We start from the raw sequence: 22,628 nt of genomic DNA, 5'->3' as shown, positions 1-22,628 counted from the left end.
ATTAAAGAGGTTGGACAAGACTATAATGCTGATAACTTGTCTGTAGAATAGGTAGCCAATATCAGATCAGTGGGTGGTAGACACTCCCACAAATCACCTGTTAGCAGGTTCATGACAACTACACAGTATATGAAGCTGGGAAATCACTGCTCTATACACCATGTAGTGGTCGCTTTCAGGTACTGGACCTCAGGTCACACTTCAGTAGAAGTTCACTTCACTTCAGTAGAAACTGTGCTGCAGTACCTGAAAATGACAGCATGGTAGCTCAGTGGTTAGCACTGCAGCCTTGCTGAGGTGGAGTCCTGGGTTCAAATCCCACCAAGGACAACATCTGCAAAGGAGTTTGTATTTTCTCCCTTCGTTTGCGTGGGCACTCTGGGCACTCCGGTTTCCTCCCACATTCAGTATGATAGGGAGTTTAGATTGTGAGCCCCATCGGGGACAGTGATGATAATGTGTGCAAACTGTAAACGCTGCGGAATATGTTAGCGCTATATAAAAATAAAGATTATTATTATTATTATTAAAATGATCACTACACGGTGTACGAAGCTGTGCTGTTCTATACAATGTCTACATCCGGCCCCTGCAGTACCCTGTAACAACTGGCAGGTGTAGGACCTCCACTAATAGGATATTGATTACCTATCCTGAGTATTGACAAGCAATATCAAAGTCCTGGAAAATCTGTTTTATTTCTGTGTAAGATTCTTGCAGGTCGATGTTTTCATCTGTGCTATTTAGGGCAAAGTTTTCTTTTGCTTATTTGAATGCTAGATTTTTTACATTTTACCTGAATACTTATCATGTTTCACTTTGCATTTTTACCATAGAAATAAAAATCATGCATCACTTTGTAGCCAGATAGACTTGTTTTTTTCTAGATTTGTTTTCCTTTGGTATTCTGCTCATTACATAAACAAACTTCACAGTGCAAAGTTTATGAACTTTAGTTACCTTGTCCTAGAGAATGCCTTTAATTGGTTGCCCAAACCTGACTACCCCAGTAAACATGGAGTAGGGTGCATGGCCATTACAAAGAAGTGTCCACCTGGAGGCTCCCAGAAAAGGAGAGTGTCATGATCCAGGACGGGGTTTCGCTTTGGCCCGTCCTGGTCAGACAGGGGGTTAACTGTTTCTGCTTCTCTCTGGCAGAGGGCGGCTATTTAATGCTCACTGGGCCTATGTCTGGTGTCAGTTATACTCCTGCCCTCGGCTGAGTTAAGTGGCCTCTTGTATACGTGTGCCTTGTGCCTGATAACTTGTTGCTTTTTTGGTTGTGATCTGGTTCTGTCCCTGTTACGAATTCTGCCTGTCCCTCTTGTACTGCACTGTCCTCTCGTGTATGACCCTCTGCTTGTGACTCGACTGCTCTCTGCTCATCCCTTTTGTACCGCACCGCCCTCTTGTGTATGACCTTTGGCTTCGTCTGACCTCCCATCTGCTTGTCCCTCCTGTACCTCGTTCGCCCGTATTGTGTATGATCTCTGGTTTGCCCGACTCTGAGTGTTCTTCCATCTTAGCAAGCAGGACGCTAAGCCCCACCCCCTTGTGGTCACATGACCGTAGGTCCCGTGCCTGCTTGCTAATACTTCAGCGTTCAGGTCCTGTGCGTCTGTACTTTCCAGCTGTTACTGTCCCCGGGACCCCTACAGCACTGGCGAGTCCCTGCTCAGCGAGGGCTGTACGCCGGCGCTGTCAGGATCCTGACAGAGAGATGACCCACATTTTCAGAAGAATTGACAAATCTTCCAGTCATTGCAAAAGCTACCAGCAATGCATCGCTCCCTAAATTTCATCAGGCTCAGCTCTTACATTCAGATGCTCCTTCAGGGGACACAAATGTGTTTGGGGGGGTATGGCCTGTAGAAGGGGACAAGTTTCCTCATGATTTTTCATGCACAGGTTTCGTTTCCAATGTGGAGAACCACATTAAGGTACATTAGCCACAAAGCCTCATCTCTCTGCAAGATTGGTGGGACGATTGATAAGCTCTGGACTGACCAGTTCTGAGAAGGGCATGGTGACCAGCACCAGTATGAGTCCCCATATTGTTATTGTTCACTCCCACCAAATTCTACCCCACCTACCTTTTTCACAAGGATGGTCAGGCCCTGGTACTTGAATGGTTTGGAGAATTCGATGTATTGAGCTCGCTCGTTGTTGATGGTCAGTGGGGCAACGATCATGTCAGCTTGCCCACTCAATAGCTCGCCCATCATCCCATTCCATTCTTTCTTATTACTGTTATTAACCTGGAAAGAAATGATGACCGTGCTTTATTCTCGATCCCAACGCGGATGGACGCTCTTATCAGATTAATCTAAGATGATTAGAAGTGCAAGTTTTATAACATTAGGAACATCTGACAACAAAAGAGTCTAAGAGGCAAAGTGAATTTGTCAGGTATTATCCCAGATTAATCCACCAGCAGCTGCATGTAATCAGACAAGTGGATGAGCCAGCGGCATGTTGACCCACCCGGCCTTCAGGGTCAGTTACTTCATTCTGGATTCATAGTAAATGCCCTAATGTAGCTCCAATTCCTGCAAGGTCTGCCAGACTATCCACGCATGTCTACATGCTGAATATTTACACACAGATATAATCTCTTAGGCTAGTTTCACACTTGCTTTTTTTTGCAGCGCGTTTTTCCCGCAAAAAAACGCATTGAAAAAACGCATACATAAGCATACAACTGCTGCGTTTTTTTCAAGCATTTTTATGAGCATGCATGAAAAAAACGCAGCGTTTTTATGCGTTTGTATGCGTTTTTAGCGCGTTTTTACCGCGTTTGCGTTTTTTTCCAACATTTTTAGGTGGCCCCTACACTACCCAAACCATGACTTTACTAACCCTAACCCTGACCCTAACCCTAACCCTAACCCTGACCCTAACCCTAACCCTAACCCTAACCCTAACCCTGACCCTAACCCTTAACAAAACCATACTTAACCCTAATCCTGACCCTAACCCTGACCCTAATCCTTAACAAAACCATACTTAACCCTAACCCTGACCCTAACCCTAACCCTGACCCTAACCCTAACCCTAACCCTGACCCTAACCCTGACCCTAACCCTAACCCTGACCCTAAACCTTAACAAAACCATACTTAACCCTAATCCTGACCCTAACCCTGACCCTAATCCTTAACAAAACCATACTTAACCCTAACCCTGACCCTAACCCTAACCCTGACCCTAACCCTAACCCTAACCCTGACTCTAACCCTAACCCTAACCCTAACCCTGACCCTAACCCTTAACAAAACCATACTTAACCCTAATCCTGACCCTAACCCTGACCCTAACCCTTAACCAAACCATACTAAACCCTAACCCTGACCCAAAACCCAACCCTAACCCTGACCCTGACCCTAACCCTAACCCTAAACCCCCTTAACTAACCCTAACTCTAACTCAAACCCCTAAATTCCATGGTTAAAAAAACGCATATGCAAAAAAACGCTTACATGAGCATGCCAGTGCGCACATATGCGCATCCATAGGCTATAATGGCCCTTTTTAGCGCAAAACGTGCGCATATGTGCGCATGCGCTTTTTTGCAGGGCCAAAAAATGCAACATGATGCGTCTGGAAAATCCAATCGCACACCCCAAAAAAACGCAGCGCATGAAAATCGCATACATGCGCTTACAAGCGCGCAAGTATGCGCACCCATGTTAAAGATAGGGGAAAAAACGCATGCGCAGGTTAGCGTTTTTTTCCAGCGCTAAAAAACGCAAATGTGAAACCAGCCTTACTTTGCCTGTCAATGAAATCCATTCAACCAGTGGTGTAAACAGGGTCTAGTACTTTACCCACGGGTAGCCATTTGGGAAGGACATCTTACATTTGTACGTGGGTTGAATATAACTTTAAAAGGGAAGGGTGCAGATTTGTGTAAAAGTGTTTGTGGCATGACCTAGGCCCCTCATGTTACAGATCACAGACGTCATTCCTACCACATTGGGTATAATTTAAAAAAAAAAAAACTTTCAGGCTTAGGACTCATTCTCAGTTGCAATGAAATCGGACGAATGCAATCTGATGAAAAATTGGATTTTATTTGGACCAATGTTATTCTATCATTGTGTGTTCATCTGGGTTTTTTTTCCTAGCTCAGAGTGGATCACGATCGGACTGAAAAAAAATTGCAGCATGCTGTGATTGTTATCGGAAATTGGATCGTATTCAGCAATAGAAATCAATGGGTGCGAGAAAAAAAATCATACAGCACTCGGACCATGCAAGTGCTGTCCCATTTTTACACACCAATGTCCTTAGAAAAGCCGGCAATTCAGCAGCCATGTACAGTAAAATCACAGCGGGACCCGACAGGAAAGCATAGACAGATTATACACAGTATATACACATAAAATAGATAGATACTGTATATAGATGTCAGCCACATATACAATTAGTATAGTGCATGTGCAGATTACTATGCATGCATTTAATTAATAAAACATTCTTTTTCTGAAAAAAAAATGTCATGGGCTCCCTCACAATTTTTTCCCCCAACTATCACCCCACTTGCCACCGCATAAGGGAAAGTGGGAAGAGCAAGGTTAAGTGCCAGAATTGGCACATCTTATAGATGAGCCTTTTCTGAGGCGGCTGAGAGCTGATGTTTTTAGCCTTCGGGGGGGCTATATCCATGGCCCCTTCCTAGGCTATTGCTATCAGCCCGCAGCTGTATGCCTAGCCTTTGCTGGTTATTAATTTATTTTGGGGGGAGTACCCCATTTTAATAGCCAGTAAAGGCTAAAGGGGGTTTTACACTAAGCGATATCGCTAGCAATATCGCTAAAACATCACTGGTTTTGTGACGTTATAGCGATATTGCTAGCGATATCGCTATGTGTGATACTTACCAGCGACCGCCTCCCCCGCTGTCCATCGCTGATCGCGCGAGAATGTCCAGCTCCATTTCTCGTCGGGCGCTTCCTGCTGAGACTTCCTGCTGTGAGACGAGCGACGCGTGGAGGCGGGCGGGAGGACGCCAGGATCGCTGTGTGTGAATGGTAAGTATCGTGCGCTGCGTCGCTGCTGCATCGCTGTGAGGTCTTTCTGTATGAAAGCTCACTAGCGATCATTTAGCGATGCACCAGCGATCCTGACCGGGTCGGATCGCTGGTCGGATCGCTGGTGCATCGCTAAATGTAAAAGGGCCTTAAGTATACAGCTGTGAGCTGATATTAATAGCCTGGGAAGATCTATGGGTCTTACCACCTTCCCAGGCTATAAACATCAGCCCCTAGCCTTTGATTTTCCCTCTGCTAGTCAAGAAAATTACAGGGCAGCCGACGCTATTTTTTTCATGAAACTAATCTTTTAATAATTAAATACATGTACAGTAAGCTGCACATGCATTGTAGTAATTATATATGTCACTGAAATCTTTATGTATATCTATTCTATGTGTATATACTGTATGTAATTTATCTATTCTATGCTGTAGGGTCCCGCTGTGATGTTACTGTACTCCGCAGATGAATTGCCAGCTTTTCATCTGTCTATCTTTCTATGTATCTAGAAAAAAAGGGAAAAGAACAACACCTGATAAAATAATTGGGTGCAACGCTTCTTAGGTACATACAAGTCATTATAATATAGAGAAAAAGAGGAAGCAGCACACCATTTCTTTAGTGCAAAAAAAAAGCTGGTTTAATGGCTCATTATGCGACATTTCGGCTCTATGTGCTTGAAGAAGGCTCACACAGAGCCGAAACATCGCATAATGGGCCATTAAAAACAGCTTATTTTGCATCAAAGAAATGGTGTGCTGCTTCCTCTTTTTCTCTGTCTATCTATCTATCTGTCTGTCTGTCTATCTACAGTGCCTACAAGTAGTATTCAACCCCCTGCAGATTTAGCAGGTTTACACATTCGGAATTAACTTGGCATTGTGACATTTGGACTGTAGATCAGCCTGGAAGTGTGAAATGCACTGCAGCAAAAAAGAATGTTATTTCTTTGTTTAATTTTTTTTTAAATTGTGAAAAGTTTATTCAGAGGGTCATTTATTATTCAACCCCTCAAACCACCAGAATTCTGTTTGGTTCCCCTAAAGTATTAAGAAGTATTTCAGGCACAAAGAACAATGAGCTTCACATGTTTGGATTAATTATCTATTTTTCCAGCCTTTTCTGACTATTTAAGACCCTCCCCAAACTTGTGAACAGCACTCATACATGGTCAACATGGGAAAGACAAAGGAGCATTCCAAGGCCATCAGAGACAAGATTGTGGAGGGTCACAAGGCTGGCAAGGGGTACAAAACCCTTTCCAAGGAGTTGGGCCTACCTGTCTCCACTGTTGGGAGCATCATCCGGAAGTGGAAGGCTTATGGAACTACTGTTGGCCTTCCACGGCCTGGACAGCCTTTGAAAGTTTCCTCCCGTGCCGAGGCCAGGCTTGTCCAAAGAGTCAAGGCTAACCCAAGGACAACAAGGAAGGAGCTCCGGGAAGATCTCATGGCAGTGGGGACATTGGTTTCAGTCAATACCATAAGTAACGTACTCCACCGCAATGGTCTCCGTTCCAGACGAGCCCGTAAGGTACCTTTACTTTCAAAGCGTCATGTCAAGGCTCGTCTACAGTTTGCTCATGATCACTTGGAGGACTCTGAGACAGACTGGTTCAAGGTTCTCTGGTAGGATGAGACCAAGATCGAGATCTTTGGTGCCAACCACACACGTGACGTTTGGAGACTGGATGGCACTGCATACGACCCCAAGAATACAATTCCTACAGTCAAGCATGGTGGTGGCAGCATCATGCTGTGGGGCTGTTTCTCAGCCAAGGGGCCTGGCCATCTGGTCCGCATCCATGGGAAGATGGATAGCACGGCCTACCTGGAGATTTTGGCCAAGAACCTCCGCTCCTCCATCAAGGATCTTAAGATGGGTCGTCATTTCATCTTCCAACAAGACAACGACCCAAAGCACACAGCCAAGAAAACCAAGGCCTGGTTCAAGAGGCAAAAAATCAAGGTGTTGGAGTGGCCTAGTCAGTCTCCTGACCTTAACCCAATTGAAAACTTGTGGAAGGAGCTCAAGATTAAAGTCCACATGAGACACCCAAAGAACCTAGATAACTTGGAGAAGATCTGCATGGAGGAGTGGGCCAAGATAACTCCAGAGACCTGTGCCGGCCTGATCAGGTCTTATAAAAGACGATTATTAGCTGTAATTGCAAACATGGGTTATTCCACAAAATATTAAACCTAGGGGTTGAATAATAATTGACCCACACTTGTATGTTTAAAATTTATTAAAATTTAACTGAGCAACATAACTTTTTGGTTTGTAAGATTTATGCATCTGTTAATAAATCCTGCTCTTGTGTGAAGTTTGAAGGCTCTAACTTATTTGCATCTTATCAAACCTGCTAAATCTGCAGGGGGTTGAATACTACTTGTAGGCACTGTATCTATCTCACGTTAAAATCGCATTGAAATAGGATAGCAATCGCACTGCATTCGGATGTAAATTGGAAGCTAGGTGTTAAAAATCGGATTGTACTAGTATGAAAAACGCATGACACTTGCATGACACTCATTCGACTTTGCAGGAACAAAATCGGACTGATTTTAAAATCTCTAGTTTGTCTCCGGCCTTATTTGTATAAGTCCCTCTTCATTCATGGTAAAATCCTATTTGCTAGAATAGTGAACAAATAAATTGTGGTAAATAATGGATGTGAATAATTAGCCGATGACCTTCACACCACTCACCCGCTCCTGGGTGCCAAACTTCCCATCAGCCACAAGGTGAAACTCATAATTGAAGCTCATCTCCTTGGCGAGTTTGAGTAATAAATCGATACAGAAGCCATAACAGCATTGGGGTACGGTGGGCCGACCTAGTAACAGAATGACAAAGATCAGAATATAGCATAACAATATATAGAGAGAGTCAACTCCACTCACTCGGAAAATCCTCTACCTGGAATGGTGTCGTTAGGTCCTGAACATGGCACCTTTTTGATCAGGTCACCAGTTATGGCATATTCTTCCTTACAGGACCCGTCCGGCAGAGCCGGCTTTACATACACAAAGGGTTCTTGATGAATTGTAACTATCTGTGGGAGAAATGGCAGTGAATAAAATGAGAATAGTGTTGAAATAATGCTAATTATTCTGTGGGAGAAATGGCAGTGAATAAAATGAGAATAGTGTTGAAATAATGCTAATTATTGTATATATTGCATCAACTACTAATTAATACTGTTTAATAGTGCATGAGTTTCTGTCTCCAGCAAAAGTGTAATATTGCCAATAACTCACTGTTAAAAAAAGCAGAACGTTCATGTTCACTGTGTGTGTAGCTGGAGCACATTATTTTACTTTCACTTTACAAGATGACAGACACGATGCTAAGATCCTTAGCTATAATGAATACCAGTTGTAAGCTTTGTTATCTTTGCTCCTGAATAAGTATATATTCACTGTTGAACGGCTGGACAGTACAGAGATTAATCTGCTGCCAAAAGGTTATGAGTCAAGAAACCCAAAGACCCAGAGAACAGCCCAGAGGAGAGATAACAACAGTACACAAAGAATAAAAGCAAAGATGGCCACCAGCAGCAACTCTGTGAAGTTCAGTGCCTTATCTGACTAACCAGAATAACTAATCCTGCAAATTCAAATTAAATATTCTGCTGATAAGAGGAGGTATGTTGCAATACACACACGAGTCTAGACTTGACTCACTACCAGAAAACTGCTTCGAGAAGGATCAAAACGCACAAAGCACTAACTCCCTCAGTATAGATGATCAGATTATGCATGTATGTAAATGTGAAACTGCAAAAAAATATGGTAACAGCTGCAGAAAGTACATGAAAGGATAAATCTCCGTAATAAGCTCTATTTAATGAGAAAGCTATATCAGTCTAAGCTAACTAAGAGCCAAGATATACAGGATTACATAAGAAATACTCTAGAAATTGGGGAGCGCCTACTGGACACTGGGGAAAATCTAAAGGATTTCCATGTTGCTGCACTACTGCTAAGTAGTCTACCAGAAAGTTAAGCCCCCGTTACACACAGCGAGATCGCTAGCGATATCGCTAAAGCGACAACGATTTTGTGACGCAACAGCGACATCGTCAGCGATCTCGCTAAATGTGACACGCGGCAACGACCGGCGCCCTGCTGCGATGTCGCTGATCTTGCTCGAACGTCCAGGATCATTTTTTGATCGCTGGCGTCCCGCTGACCAGCATGCATCGCTGTGTTTGACGCCCTTTATCAACGACGAGCGACCTCGTTGGCGACTCAGGTAGTGCTGAAGGACACCTACTCAAAGTCTGAATCGTTACAATAGACAGTGTGTGACAAGGTCCCAACGATCGCCGTGGTCGTTAGTAACATCGCTGATCGCTGATGCGTCGTTATGGAGATCGGCCTGTATGACTGCTTACTAAGTGATGCACAAACGATCTTAGCCAGATCGTATTGTTGTTTGGATCGTTGGTGCGTCACTATGTGTAACGGTACCCTTATGACACACTTGTAACTGCGCTAGTTGCACGCCAGATTATGAACTTACTTTGAAGTATGTCAGAGGAAAGCTTGTTGATGAGTATAAGCAAAAGACAGAAAGTGTAATCAGCAGAAGAGTATCCAAATCAGAATCTACCTAAAAATTAAAGTCTTTTGAAGGAAACACATGAGTGTTTTGTCTGCAAGAAATCAAGGCAACTAAAGACTGACTGCAGAGTCTGGAAAGCTAGAATGAATCAGCTGAAAAAGCAAAATGATCATCAAAAGTTTAAATGTGCCATTACTGAAGAATATGACACTTCAAGTACTGAAGCTGTGTTTACTGTTAATGCAAATACATCAAAGCATGCATGGTGTATAGACTCTTGTGCACCTAGTCATATGACTAATGACTGAAGCTTCTCTATCCTGGACCAAAGTAAGTCAGAGACAGTGATCTTGATTAATGGTCAGTATATGAATTCAGATGGTTACAATAAAGAGAACCTGTCACCACGTCTGGCCGATATGAGATGCGGCCATCATCTTTTCAGGGCTGATATACAACATTTTATAATGCTGTATATCTTCCCCCAATCCGACCTGTAAGAGAAGAAAAAGAACTTTTATTATACTCACGTGCAGGGCTGTCTGGCCCAAGGGGTGTCACTCTTCTTGGTCTGGTGCCTCCCATTTTCTTGCGATGACTCCCTCCTGCTTGCTTCATGTGGATGATGCGTCCCTGCATCATCCACACAGTCTCCTCAGCACCGCGCTCCTGCACATGCGCACTTCTCTGTCCTGTTGAGGACAGAGCAAAGTACTGCAGTGCACAGGGGCTGGGGCTCTTTGACCTTTCCCAGCACCTGCGCACTGCATTACTTTGCTCTGTCCTCAACAGGACAGAGATGTAGACCTGCGCAGGAGCACGGTGCCGAGGAAACTGTGATGACTGTGATGTCATCCACACGAAGCAAGCAGGAGGGTGGCATCTCATGAAGATGGGAGGCGCCGGACCAAGACTTGCGACACCCCTCGGACCGGACTGCCCCGCAACTGAGTATAATAAGTTATATTTCTTCTCTTACAGGTTGGGTTGGGAGCAGATATACAGCATTCTATAATATCAGCCCAGAAAGGTGATGGCCGTATCTCATATCGGCCAAATCTGATAACAGGTTCCCTTTAATTGTCAAGACTCCACAAAGCAAAGCAGAAAGATCCCAGTAAAGGACATGCTCTATGTCCTTAGTCTTGAAAGCAATCTGTTATCTGTGAAGAAAGTCACAAAAAAGGAAATTAAGTTACATTTAAGGATGACAGCTCTATCATCTCAAAAGAAGGCTATACACTAGCAGTAGCAAAACTAAAAGATAAGTTATACCAGCTAAAATGCAAGGAACGTGGATACACTGCTAAACATGAACAGCAAAAGAATTGTATCTATGTATCGTACATGTGTCTTGCACATAAGAAAGTTAGTTCAAAAACAACTTGCTGATGGTATTAAAGTCAATCTGTCTAATCAGACAATGAAATGTACTTACTGCCTTAAAGGGAAAATTTCAAGAAAATCCTTTCCTAAGAATGGTATTACACAATCAGAATAGCTTCTGGACTTAATACACACAAATGTTTGTGATCCAGGGAGTACTCAAACTCCTGGATTATTCAAGAAGATACACAGTTGTCTATCTGTATCACAGTAAAGATGAAGTTCCAGAGAAAATTGAAATATATCTCGCTGAAGTATATAACAAATTTGGGAGAATGCAACAAATTCTGCATGCAGATAATGGAACTGAATATACAAGTAAAAATACACAAAGTATTTTAAGGAAAAATTGAATCGTGTTTCAGACCACTGTACCATACAACCCTGAACAAAATGGTGTACCAGAAAGAAAGAACCGGACACTTTATGAAAGTGGAAGAAGTATGCTATTTGACACGGATTTGCAAACCACATATTGGGGCGAAGCAATCATGACAGCTTGCTATCTTCAAAACTGACTACCAGGTAAAGCTACTGAGAACTCCATTTGAGAAATGGAACAACAAGAAGCCTGAACTACAACAAATAAGAATTATGGAATTAAAGTATTTGTACATATTCCCAAAGAAAAACGTACCAGGTGGGAATCTCATACAAAAGAAGGTATTCTGGTGGGCTACAGTGAAACTCAAAAAAGGATATAGACTCCTGTATCCAGAAACGAACAAGGTCACAATAAGCAGAGATGTAATGATTGATAAGAACTTTGTATCACTCACGCTTCATGACATCATACCAGTAGTCCAGCTGAAGCAACAACAATTTCAGTCAAAATTTCAAAGTAACAAAGAAAAGGATGTAGAAGTTTGGTTAGGTTCTTCAACCACTGAAGAAGGAACAGAAAAATCAGGTGAACCTGAAGCCCGAATATGTCGAGATCAAACAAGAGTATACCAGCTAAGGGTCTATCTTACTTTGTCAAAACACTACCTGAGAAAGAGCCGCAGTCATGGGATGAGATGCAATAACTACCTGTCATTGAAAAACTGAAATGGATTAATGCTGCTGATGAGGAAATTTAGTCCCTTCATCAATTTCATGGTGATGATTATGATGTCACATTTTTTCCAGTTGCTAAGCAAACCACATTCAGGACTCTAATGGCTATAGCTGCTGTACAAAAGATGTTTGTCAGACATTTGGACAGCAAAATACCTTTTTAAATTGTGACTTTGAAGATCATTTGTACATGACTTAAACCTGAGAGATATATCAAAGAGGGTCAAGAGAATCTAATTTGCAAACTACAAAAAATCTCTCTAGGGTCTTAAGCAATCGACAAGAGCATGGAACACCAAAATGAACAATGTCTTATTGGAAGAAGGATATAAAAAAGGCAAGCAGATCCATTTTTTTTACACATAATGTACAGACAGAAAATTGACTGTAAATTCTCTTATATGTGAACGATCTGATTATGATTCATCAAGAGGAAACAAATGACAAAGATGACTAAAATTCTGAATCAGCATTTTGAAACTAAAGACCTTGCAAATGTGACATATTATCTAGGAATCCAGGTCCAAAGAAAAGAGGATGAAAGCTTTCTTCTAAAGCAAAGTGCAACTCAATTCTGAATCAGTCTGGAATGTCAGAAGCCAAAGGTATATCAACCCCACAGGAACCCTTTTTTAAAGTTGGAAGGAAAAGATGATCAGTTACTTAATAATGAGAAATACAGACAGGCAGTGGGGCACTTCCATACTTAGCAACTATGACTCAACCGGATAGCACAGCAACAATTGAAATTCTTTGCAGAAATGTGGAAAAACCTACCCCAAAAAGACTGGAATGGTGCTAAGAAAGTTCTTCAATATTTGGAAGAGACTCAAGAGACAAATTTAAGGATATCTGCAACAGGAGATCTAAAACTCACAGGCTATGTGGATGTAGACTGGTCTGGTGACTTAAGTGATCATAAATTGACAAGCGGTTATTTGTTCAAGCTTGGAGAAAGTTCAATTTCTTTGGTCTAGCAGCAGAAAATAGGTGTATGTAGCCTTGTCATTCACAGAAGCAGAGTATGTATCTGCAGCCAACACAAATCAATAAGTTATTTGGTTAAACCAATTCTTAGGTGACCTTGGTAAGCCATCAACTCAATCGAGGGTGATTTATGAAGACAACCAAGGATGCATTAAACTTGCATGTAGTGAGAAAAGCAATGCGAGAACCAAACACATCGAAGTTAAACATCATCACCTGCATGATTGATAGAACGTGGCATAATTGAATTTGTTTATTGCGAGGCTGACCAGATGATAGCTGATACGACACAGCCACTTCCAAGAGTCAAATTTGAAAAATTCAAAACCACTATTGGATGAACTGGATAAGTAGTTGTTGAGTAGGGGTGTTGGAATAATGATTATTATTTAATATATTGCACCAACTACTATTTACTACTGTTTAGTGCATGAGTTTCTGTCTCCAGCAATAGTGTTATATTGCCAATAACTCACTGTTAAAAAAAAAAGCAGGACGTTTATGTTCACTGTGTGTGTAGCTGGAGTATTTTATGTACTTTCACTTTACAAGCTGACAGACAAGGTGCTAAGATCCTAAAATAACAATTAAACTGTAGGAGAAATCAGCACAAAATAGGGTCTTATCTGATAGACAAATTGAGGTATTTCTCAGATTATACTAACCTGATGTATCCCTTGTTAAGGTAAAAATGTATACATGAGTATCAGCTGCAGCAGGTCCACGGGTCAGCAAGTGACCATTTAGTACCAGAGTGAAAGGATATCAGTGGATATTATCCACACTGCTGAATAGACTTGAGATGTAAATCCAGGTATGGTGAAATAAAATATTATGGTTTAAACCACCATCTTTTATTTCATCATACCTGGATTCACTTCTCAAGTTTATTCAGCAACGTTGTTATTATCCACAGATATCCTTTCACTCTGGTACTAAAAGACCCTACGTTAGAAGAAATACCAGTTGCAAGCTGTGTTATCTTTGTTTCTGAATAAATATATATACTCTGTTAAACGGCTGGACAGTACAGAGATTACCCCGCAGCTAACAAATAGGGAGAGAATACATTTAAAAGAAGAGACCACGTAAAACTGATACTCTGTTATTTCTAGTAAAAGGGGTGAAACATGACACTGTGTTGGTATAATAATCCCTTATTCATGCCCTGCACCTTTATTCCCGACATGAGGCATAAACACAGTGCATCAGTTTTGACTGTAGTGTCCCTTGCAAATATAAAACATTCATTTTAATATATTATTATTTTAAATTCTCTTTCAATTTAATAGGACTTTTATTCTACACAGAAAAATGAACAAAAAAACCCTTTACCTTCAAATTCGTTGACATTTTGTAACCTTGTGGCTTCTCTGTTTCACCGCCTGGCCAAATTATTTTTCTATCATTCTGTAAAATCTAAAAATGGGGAAAAAATTAACTGAATCAACTAAAATCCTATTAGACAGGGCAACAAAAAAGGCATCTGCGTATTATTTGGGAAGATTGAAGAACCCTTTAACTGCAAAGTTTTGTAGAAAATTGAATGAAAAGCAAAAATAAATAACACTTTCATGACAATATAATCTAAAATTAGAGTAAAAGAAAGTCAGAAATCTAGATAAATCTAGATTATTTTAAGAATGAAATGTGATTGGCAAATGTCGCACATGTCTAGACTCACATGACTGCCGTTGAATATACCGACTTGGACGAGTTTCCGGTTCTGCAGGTTCATGATGCTATAATTAGCAAATTTCCTATCTCCATCCTCATTAAACTCTACTCGTCCTGTTACTCCCTCGGGATACTTGGAAGACATGAGCACCCTACAGCAACAGAGTATAGAATGGAAATCTATTGGCCTGCCCAATTCACAAAAACTTTAGCATGGTAACTTTTGCAATGACTGAACGACTTTAAGTTTTTACATGAGCTTCTTAATCAAACCTACTATACTCCTTTATCCACATGACAACACTTCCTGCCTAGTACTTATCATAGGGATATGATACAGTTCTGTACCCATCCACATCAATGTCCATACTCCAATTTGCCTCAAAAGTCACTTTTCCAGATTGGAGAGTTGTAGGAAGTTTGTTAACAGTTCTGACTCATGAGGTTCCCCATGCTCCTTTTGGATCCTTATTCGATCTTTGTGAAACAACCCATTTTTAAGTGATTTTAGTCAACACTATGCCTCCCAACCGTCCAGGATCCAGCGGGACGCTCCCTGGTTTGGGGACCTGTCCCTCTGCCCAGAGTGGTCTGCTGCATGGCTTGCATTTAATTGTATCTTTTAGGAGTAGTGGATGGACTTTACTTCATGGCACCTATTGCGCCAGGACGCACAAAGTGCAGAGCTGCTCCTTTCATTGAATGGGGCTAGATTAGTTTTTTTTTATTAGCCAGTAGAAGGGGGTCATTTTGTTATGTACCATGGGTGCATCATACTGTGTATGGGAACACTTCACAGGCATAATACTGTGTTGATAAAGGGGCAATATGTGGACATTAATGCGTGTGAGGAGCATATATGAGACTTCACATTGTATGGAGGGTCCATTGTGGGTGTGTTATACTGCACGGAAATCATAAAAGGGGTTATTAAATTACAGTATGTGAAAATGCTAAGGGTCTTCACTAGAGTCTCTATTTCTGAATGGGTGTGCAAAAAGGGCTCGACAGGGTAAGGTGTGTGGCTTAGCTGAAAAAATATGACGGTCCTTCTTCCCTATCCTTCAGAGTTAAGAGGGATGTTGAAACTGATATTAATGGTATTTAGATCCACATGCCCAAAGGAAGAACAAAGGCAGGAAGTGTTATCAGGAGAACACAGAAACCGCTGATTCTCTGCTCACTTTATTATGCTGGTGGACCAGTATGAAGGAGCAGGCCCTTCCTCCTCCCCCTCTCCTATGACCATGGTAGATATATAAGCACCTCTTAAAGAGTGGCCCTGTTTTCCATATATTGGTATTCCCCACACAGCCTCTTGGCGGATCAGTAATATTTTCCTTTTCAAACAAATCATGAATCGCCTGAGCCACGACCGCAACTGCATCACTGATATGAGCAGACTCATTTTTCCCATTGATCAGCTGGAGACCAATGACTCCTGGTGGAAGAAGAGACAGGTCGTCATAGGTCGGCCCTCACCCAATGATTCAATAGCTTTGGACCTCACCCATAATAACAAACAATTCTCTAAAATGTTAATAAAAATAAGAACATTTGGGGCAGCTCATTACGTTACCATCAGGAGCGTATCGCAGGGCACTTCCTGAGATCTCCCGTTCACCCACCAACCAGACATAGCCAGGCCCAGTCATTTCTAGGACCGCTGCCGTTTTATATATGGTACTGGCATCATCCTCACTAAAAAGGAAAGAAAGTTAGGCAAAGATGAAAAAAAGAATATAAAAGACATCAGCGGACTGCCACACCATGAAGTATGGAATGTTCTGGGCTCGTTCATTGACCTCCATTAGCTTTGCTACAAGTCTCCGCATGAAGCAGAATATTTACCTTATATACTAAGATGACAAAACAAATATCAAAGTGGGAAAATGAGGCAGCTAGGAGGTCTAGAGTTACCGTATAGTTTACATCAGAGGAACGAACACAGATATGTTCCAATACAGCTTATGAGATAAGAACAGACAAAACGCGGCGCTATAAGTGCGAAAACACAATATATAATAGTCTTTGATGGGTGCACAACTTCATGCGCTCACCTGATGGAAGACTGATATGGCGTGTATCCTCAAAAAGTTCCTCTGGGATACTTTTCAATGGACAGAGCTTGCAGCTTGCATTGGGTGGATCCAAGTGAAAGAGCCAAAAACAGGCTCACACAGCACAAGTAAATCAAAAACGAACACATCCAGCCCATGAACGGCAGCGCTTTCCAGGACTCACATTCAAAGATGATATTTTGAATTTTTTCTTTTTCATTATTTGATAGGAGGTGATACAACACGTTTCGGATACATTATATATCCTTCTGCAGGCATCATAAAAACACAATACAATTCCATTGTGTTTTTATGATACCGGAAGAAGGATATACTGTATCCGAAATGTGTTGTATCTCCGCCTATCAAATAATAAAAAAGAAAAAAGTCAAAATATCATCTTTGGATGTGAGTTCTGGGAAGCACTGCTGTTCATGGGTTGGATGTGTTCGTTTTGATTTACAGATATGTTCCAGGCTTAGTTGCCAACCGTCCAAAAAATTCTGTGACAGTCAATGAAAATAGGGCTCAATTTTTCCCCATCCATAAAAAATTGTTTTGTCTGTGATTTTTTTGAAGCTATAGAAACTTGTACAGATTATTAAGATTGTAGTTATCACCCTTTTGTAGTTATTAGTGAATGCAGGTGATGTCTTCATATCAGAATTACAAGCTGTAAACATGTCACTCATAATCTTAATGATTTATTATGGTTTTCTAATGTGTTCATAAAAAATGTTGGCTATCCTTGAGTTTTTGAGAAGCTGTCCAGAAAAATTAAAAAATAAGGTTGGCAACACTGGTTCCAGGAATAGTTATCAGGTTACACATCTCCGGTATTATTACTCCATCCAATGTCTGATCTGATTTCAGTCAGATCTGTGGTGGATATGCTGAAAGAGTAGGGTAGAACAATAATCATCTGACCCAGAGTGGTGAAATTGCTGTGTGTTTTCATGGGTTATTAGTGGGTACTGTCCACACTCGTGAATATGTTTAGAGACAATACAGATAAAAATGTCAAATAAAGACTATAGATAATAGATGGTTAAAACCAAGGACTTTGATCAGATGACCCTTCCAACGCTAACATTCTACGATTCTGTGATTCTATGATTCGATTGGTATAGTTTAAAAATATGGCAGTACTCAAATTCCCAAATTCTGGTACAAAAAGTGAACATGCCTTTACTAATCCAAAACTTGCAGTAGCAAAGTTTCAGTGCCACCCACTTGAGCAAAAGTTCCAGGTGAAAGTGAAACATTGCTGCTGTAAGTCATGGATTAAAATCTACCTAAAAGTACCTGAATTTTGGAGTGCTGCCATTTTTTGAGCAATAGATAATCAACTGATATGAGATAGATGTTCATTAAATAGATAGGAGATAGATATGAGTCAGTGGGGAAAATAAGTATTTGATTTCCCACCTATAAAGAATGGAGAGGTTTGTAATTTTTATCGTAGGTACACTAGACAGAATCTTAAAAAAATCCAGAAAATCACTGTCAAGAAACATTTCTTCCTAAATATGGCAGAGGTAAATTCCGTAGGACCAGAATCATAGACTGTTGTCTAAAGTATTGACTCTTCTTGTAAGTTGAATTGATATTTGTAAATGGATGAATAGTTGTTATTTACCTCTGATATCAGCTCCTACAGTTTATTGTACAACTGTTATCTTTGCAAAACAGGGATGCAGGGTCACTGAACAATGATGTTTGCGAATATGTTGATTAAACATTGTACCGGGCCATGCAGTTTGTTGACTTGCAAACACTGAAGGATAAACTATAAATAATCAAATCATGCGACTTAACGTCGTCACACCTGCCCCTTAACCTGTGAAAGATGGCTTAAAGGACAATTGTGACCTATGCTAGCAGACTTTGCCTCTGTTGAGAGTCTACAGGATGTCAGCTTAGAGGACTACTACCCCAGCTGGAATTTCACAGATCTGTTCCATTGACCATCACTGAACCCACAGAGATGTCTTGAAGACTCCAGGTTGGGACAATCGGGTCACCTGGCCATATACCTCACTGCTCTCGGTTAGTTTTCTAAGCTTGTTGTGCCTGCCAAAAGTGGGGCGTCACATGTGGGGTTAGTCGGCGATGAAAGCAGCTCTAATCCTGGCGAGTCAGCAGAAGGATGAGACTCTAATTTGCACCATCTTGGGTACTTTGCTGGGACTGTTCTATATGCTACTGTTTGTTGGTGGTTGAATAAATTATTGCCACATTGTTTTACCCTCACCCTGTGTTGTCTGAGTAGTGTTCTGCCGACAGGAAAAGAGAGGGCGTTCAGTTCATGCAGTCTTTCTAAAGAAAGTTGGGCCAGCGGACGAGAACACCTACTGACATGTCTCCACATACCACTGCCATCAAAATGTGGAGACATGGGGAGGTCAGCGGGTGTACTAGTCCACAAGCCAAAACCACATGGACCAGGGATCATCCCGCCATACACCCACTATCCTTTTACCGTGTGCGTACAACTACTCAGACTATACAGGCTGAGGGTAAAAATGGTCAGCAGGCATGTCTAGCTTCTCTAATTGCAAACAAAGTTTTCAATACCAAATAGTAACCCCTTCACTCCCAGGCCTGTTTTCACCTTCATGACCCGGCCAAATTTTACAATTTTAGACCATTGTCATTTTATGAGATAACAACTCTGGAGCGCTTCAACATATCCCACTGATTCTGAGATTTTTTTTGTGACATATTGTACTTCATGATAGTGGTAAAGTTTCTTCGATATGATTTGCATTTATTTGTGAAAATAACGGAAATTTGAGGAAAGTTTTGTAATTTTATAAGTTTGAATTCAGAGAGTTATGTCACACAAAATGGTTAATAAATAATATTTCCCACATGTCTACTTTATATCAGCACAATTTTAGAAAACAACATTTTTTTTTATTAGCAAGTTACAAGGGTTAAAATTTGACCAGCGATTTTGGCTCAGCCCTTAGCAGCTAGGAAAAGAATATCCTGCATATGGGATCCCTGGTTAGACAGTCCTATGTCCACCCCACTTCATTGAGACAGGACGATGCCCATGCACATGTTGAGTTTGGGTGTAATTATGGAGTAAGAGTTCATATTGCCAATACATGATGTTTACTGCTTAATATTCAAAAGTTAATATACAATACATGATTACTTGATGGAAAAGCTGAGATCACAGTGTTATTGATGTATTGCACAGATATCCTCTGTTAGGCTACTTTCACACTTGCGTTTTTTGCTGCGCGTTTTTTGTGCACACAGACGCATGAAAAAATGCATCATACGTTTGTGTGCGGATTTTTTGCAGGTTTTGGTGCTTTTTTTAAAAAAAAAAATGCATGCTTTTTTGTGCATACGTGCGCACTACAATGCGCACGTATGCGCACCCATAGACTATAATGGGTGTTTTGCTGTAAAAAAAACACATTGCGTGCGCATGCGTTTTTTTGGGGCAAGTCGGACGCACAAAAAATGCAACAGGATGCATTTTGTGTGCCCGAGCGCACACTACAAAAAAACGCATGCGCATACAAACGCGTACAAACGCATGTGTATGCGCACCTATGCGCACCCATGTTAAAGTATGGGGGAAAAAACGCATGCGTTTGTGCGCTAAAAAACAGCGCAAAAAAACGCAAGTGTGAAACCAGCCTTAGTTATGTGGTTCCACCAGCCATGTTGGCAGGTGGATGTTTGTATTGAATTTTGAAAACTTAATAAAAATTTATTGGAATTAAAAAAAAATTGACCTGAGATTTCTCATTTTTGCAACAAAATTTACCGAACCATTTTTTAAGGGACCACATCGCATTTGAAGTGACTTTGAGGGGTCTATATGACAGAAAATATGCAAACATGACACAATTCTAAAAACTGCACCCCTCAAGGTGTTCAAAACCACATTCAAGAAGTTTATTAACCCTTCAGGTGCTTCACAGAAATTAATGGAATGTGGAAGGAAAAATTAACATTTACAGTAACTTATTTTAGTAAAATTTTACTTTAGACCCAATTTTTTAATTTTCACAAGGTTGACAGGAAAAAAAAGGACCACAAAAGTTGTGCAATTTCTCCTGAGGTGAGCATGCTGTTACCCCATATTTGGAGGAAAACCACTGTTTGAGTGCATGGCAGGGCTTGGAAGGGACGGAACGTCATTTTACTTTTTGAATGCAAAATTTTCTAGAATAATTAGCGGACACCATGTCACGTTTGGAGAGTCCTTGATGTGCCTAAACACGGGAAAACCCCCACAAATGACCCCTTTTTGGAAACTAGACCTCCCCAATGAACTTCTCTAGATGTGTGCTGAGCACCTTGAACCCCCAGGTGCTTCACAGAAGTTTATAACTTAGAACCGTGAAAATAAAAATTCAAAGTTGTTGTGCCTTTTTGCTTTAGTGCGGGGAAAACCACTGTTTGGGCACACAGCAGGGCTTGGAAGGGAAGGACTACCATTTGACTTTTTCAAGGCAAAATTGGCTGGAATTGAGAGCGGACGCCAATCACATTTTTTCCACAAAAATCATCTTTTAGCCCATTTTTTTTTATTTTCACAAGGGTACCAGGAGAAAATGGACCCACAAATCTGTTGCACAATTTCTCCTTAGCATGCTGATATATGTTGGGAAAACCATTGTTTGAGCACATATCAGGGCTCATAAGGAAATGAGTGATGCTTTGGAATGCAGACTTTGATGGAATGGGCTGCGGGCATCATGTCGCATTTGAAGAGCCCCTGATATGCTTAAACAGTGGAAACCCCCTACAAGTGACCCCATTTTGGAAACTAGACATCTTCAAGGAGATTATCTAAATGTGTGGTGAGCATCTTGAACCCCCAGGTGCTTTACAGAAAATTATAATGTTGAGTTGTGAAAATTAAAAAATTTACATTTTTTCCACAAAAAAAGATCTTTTATCCACAATTTTTTTATTTTCACAATGGTAACAGGAGAAAATGGACCCCCATATCTGATCGGCAGGAAGGAGTGACGTTTTGGAATGCAGACTTTGATAGAATCATCTGTGGGTGTCATGTCGTGTTTGGAGAACTTCTGATGTGCCTAAACAGTAGAAACCCCTCACTAGTGACCCCATATTGGAATTGATCTAGTGTTTTCCTGGTATGTGAATTTTGTGGTGGCATATGTTAATTATGTAGTGTACGTCAGGTTGGCATATTTGAGTAGTGTAGAGTGCATCAGGTTGGCATATGAGTTGTGTGGTTTACGTCAGGTTGGCATATGTGAGTTGTGTAAGCAAGAAATACATTTAGTAGTGCATGGATGAGTGGTAGACTCTGAAACAGTCTTTCATACACAGATCAGGTTTGTCAGGGCAGGTGTCACACTGATAAATGGTGTCCTTTTGTATTCCCCTTCTGTAACACACTTTGCACCTTTTTTGTGTCCTTCCTCTCGTTGCAGTTTTTTGGTACTTCACCAGCGGAATGTTGGCCTTGTACATCATGGACACTTTCAGTTTCGGGAGTACTGGGGCCTGCTCCTTCCTGACTGCCAAATATTAAAGCCTTGATCACTACTTCCTGGAACTGAAGGAAGTTCCTGGTCTGGGCTGCACATCATGTTAGCACAAAGGCATTGTACATTGCTATCTGTATGTTGTGCATGGACAGGTTGTTGTACTACACCTTGGCTTTTCTCATAGCACTGTACAGCTGGAGGACTTGATCAGATAGATCAAGTCCTCCCATGTTCTTGTTGTACCCCAGTACACTGTGTGGTTGGTGGACCTGTGTCGAGATACCCCGTACAATGCTGGGGGTGCTGCCATCACCATGTATGGTGGTCAAGAAAAGGACATCCCTTTGTGTTTGA

The 22,628-nt window shown here is 41.2% G+C and overlaps 1 protein-coding gene across 15 annotated transcripts in view; it reads right to left on the bottom strand.

Moving 5' to 3' along the window:
- The window catches only part of GRIN1 (glutamate ionotropic receptor NMDA type subunit 1), a 134,827-nt gene that overhangs the window by 71,535 nt on the left and 40,664 nt on the right, over window positions 1-22,628 (bottom strand). For all 15 annotated transcript variants that reach the window (XM_073558096.1, XM_073558071.1, XM_073558064.1 and 12 more), the window contains 7 exons: window positions 16,296-16,417; window positions 15,983-16,157; window positions 14,724-14,868; window positions 14,375-14,458; window positions 7,958-8,093; window positions 7,747-7,874; window positions 2,094-2,258 (listed from right to left, as the gene is read on the bottom strand). In XM_073558096.1, coding sequence (XP_073414197.1) covers window positions 2,094-2,258; window positions 7,747-7,874; window positions 7,958-8,093; window positions 14,375-14,458; window positions 14,724-14,868; window positions 15,983-16,157; window positions 16,296-16,417 — 955 coding nt within the window. The remainder of the gene's footprint in view (window positions 1-2,093; window positions 2,259-7,746; window positions 7,875-7,957; window positions 8,094-14,374; window positions 14,459-14,723; window positions 14,869-15,982; window positions 16,158-16,295; window positions 16,418-22,628) is intronic.

The sequence above is a fragment of the Dendrobates tinctorius genome, unplaced genomic scaffold (assembly GCF_039654945.1).
Source record: "Dendrobates tinctorius isolate UK_male_01 unplaced genomic scaffold, ASM3965494v1 ptg000013l, whole genome shotgun sequence".
NCBI classification, from domain to species: domain Eukaryota; kingdom Metazoa; phylum Chordata; class Amphibia; order Anura; family Dendrobatidae; genus Dendrobates; species Dendrobates tinctorius.
This window is presented reverse-complemented; position numbering and strand designations above follow the sequence as displayed.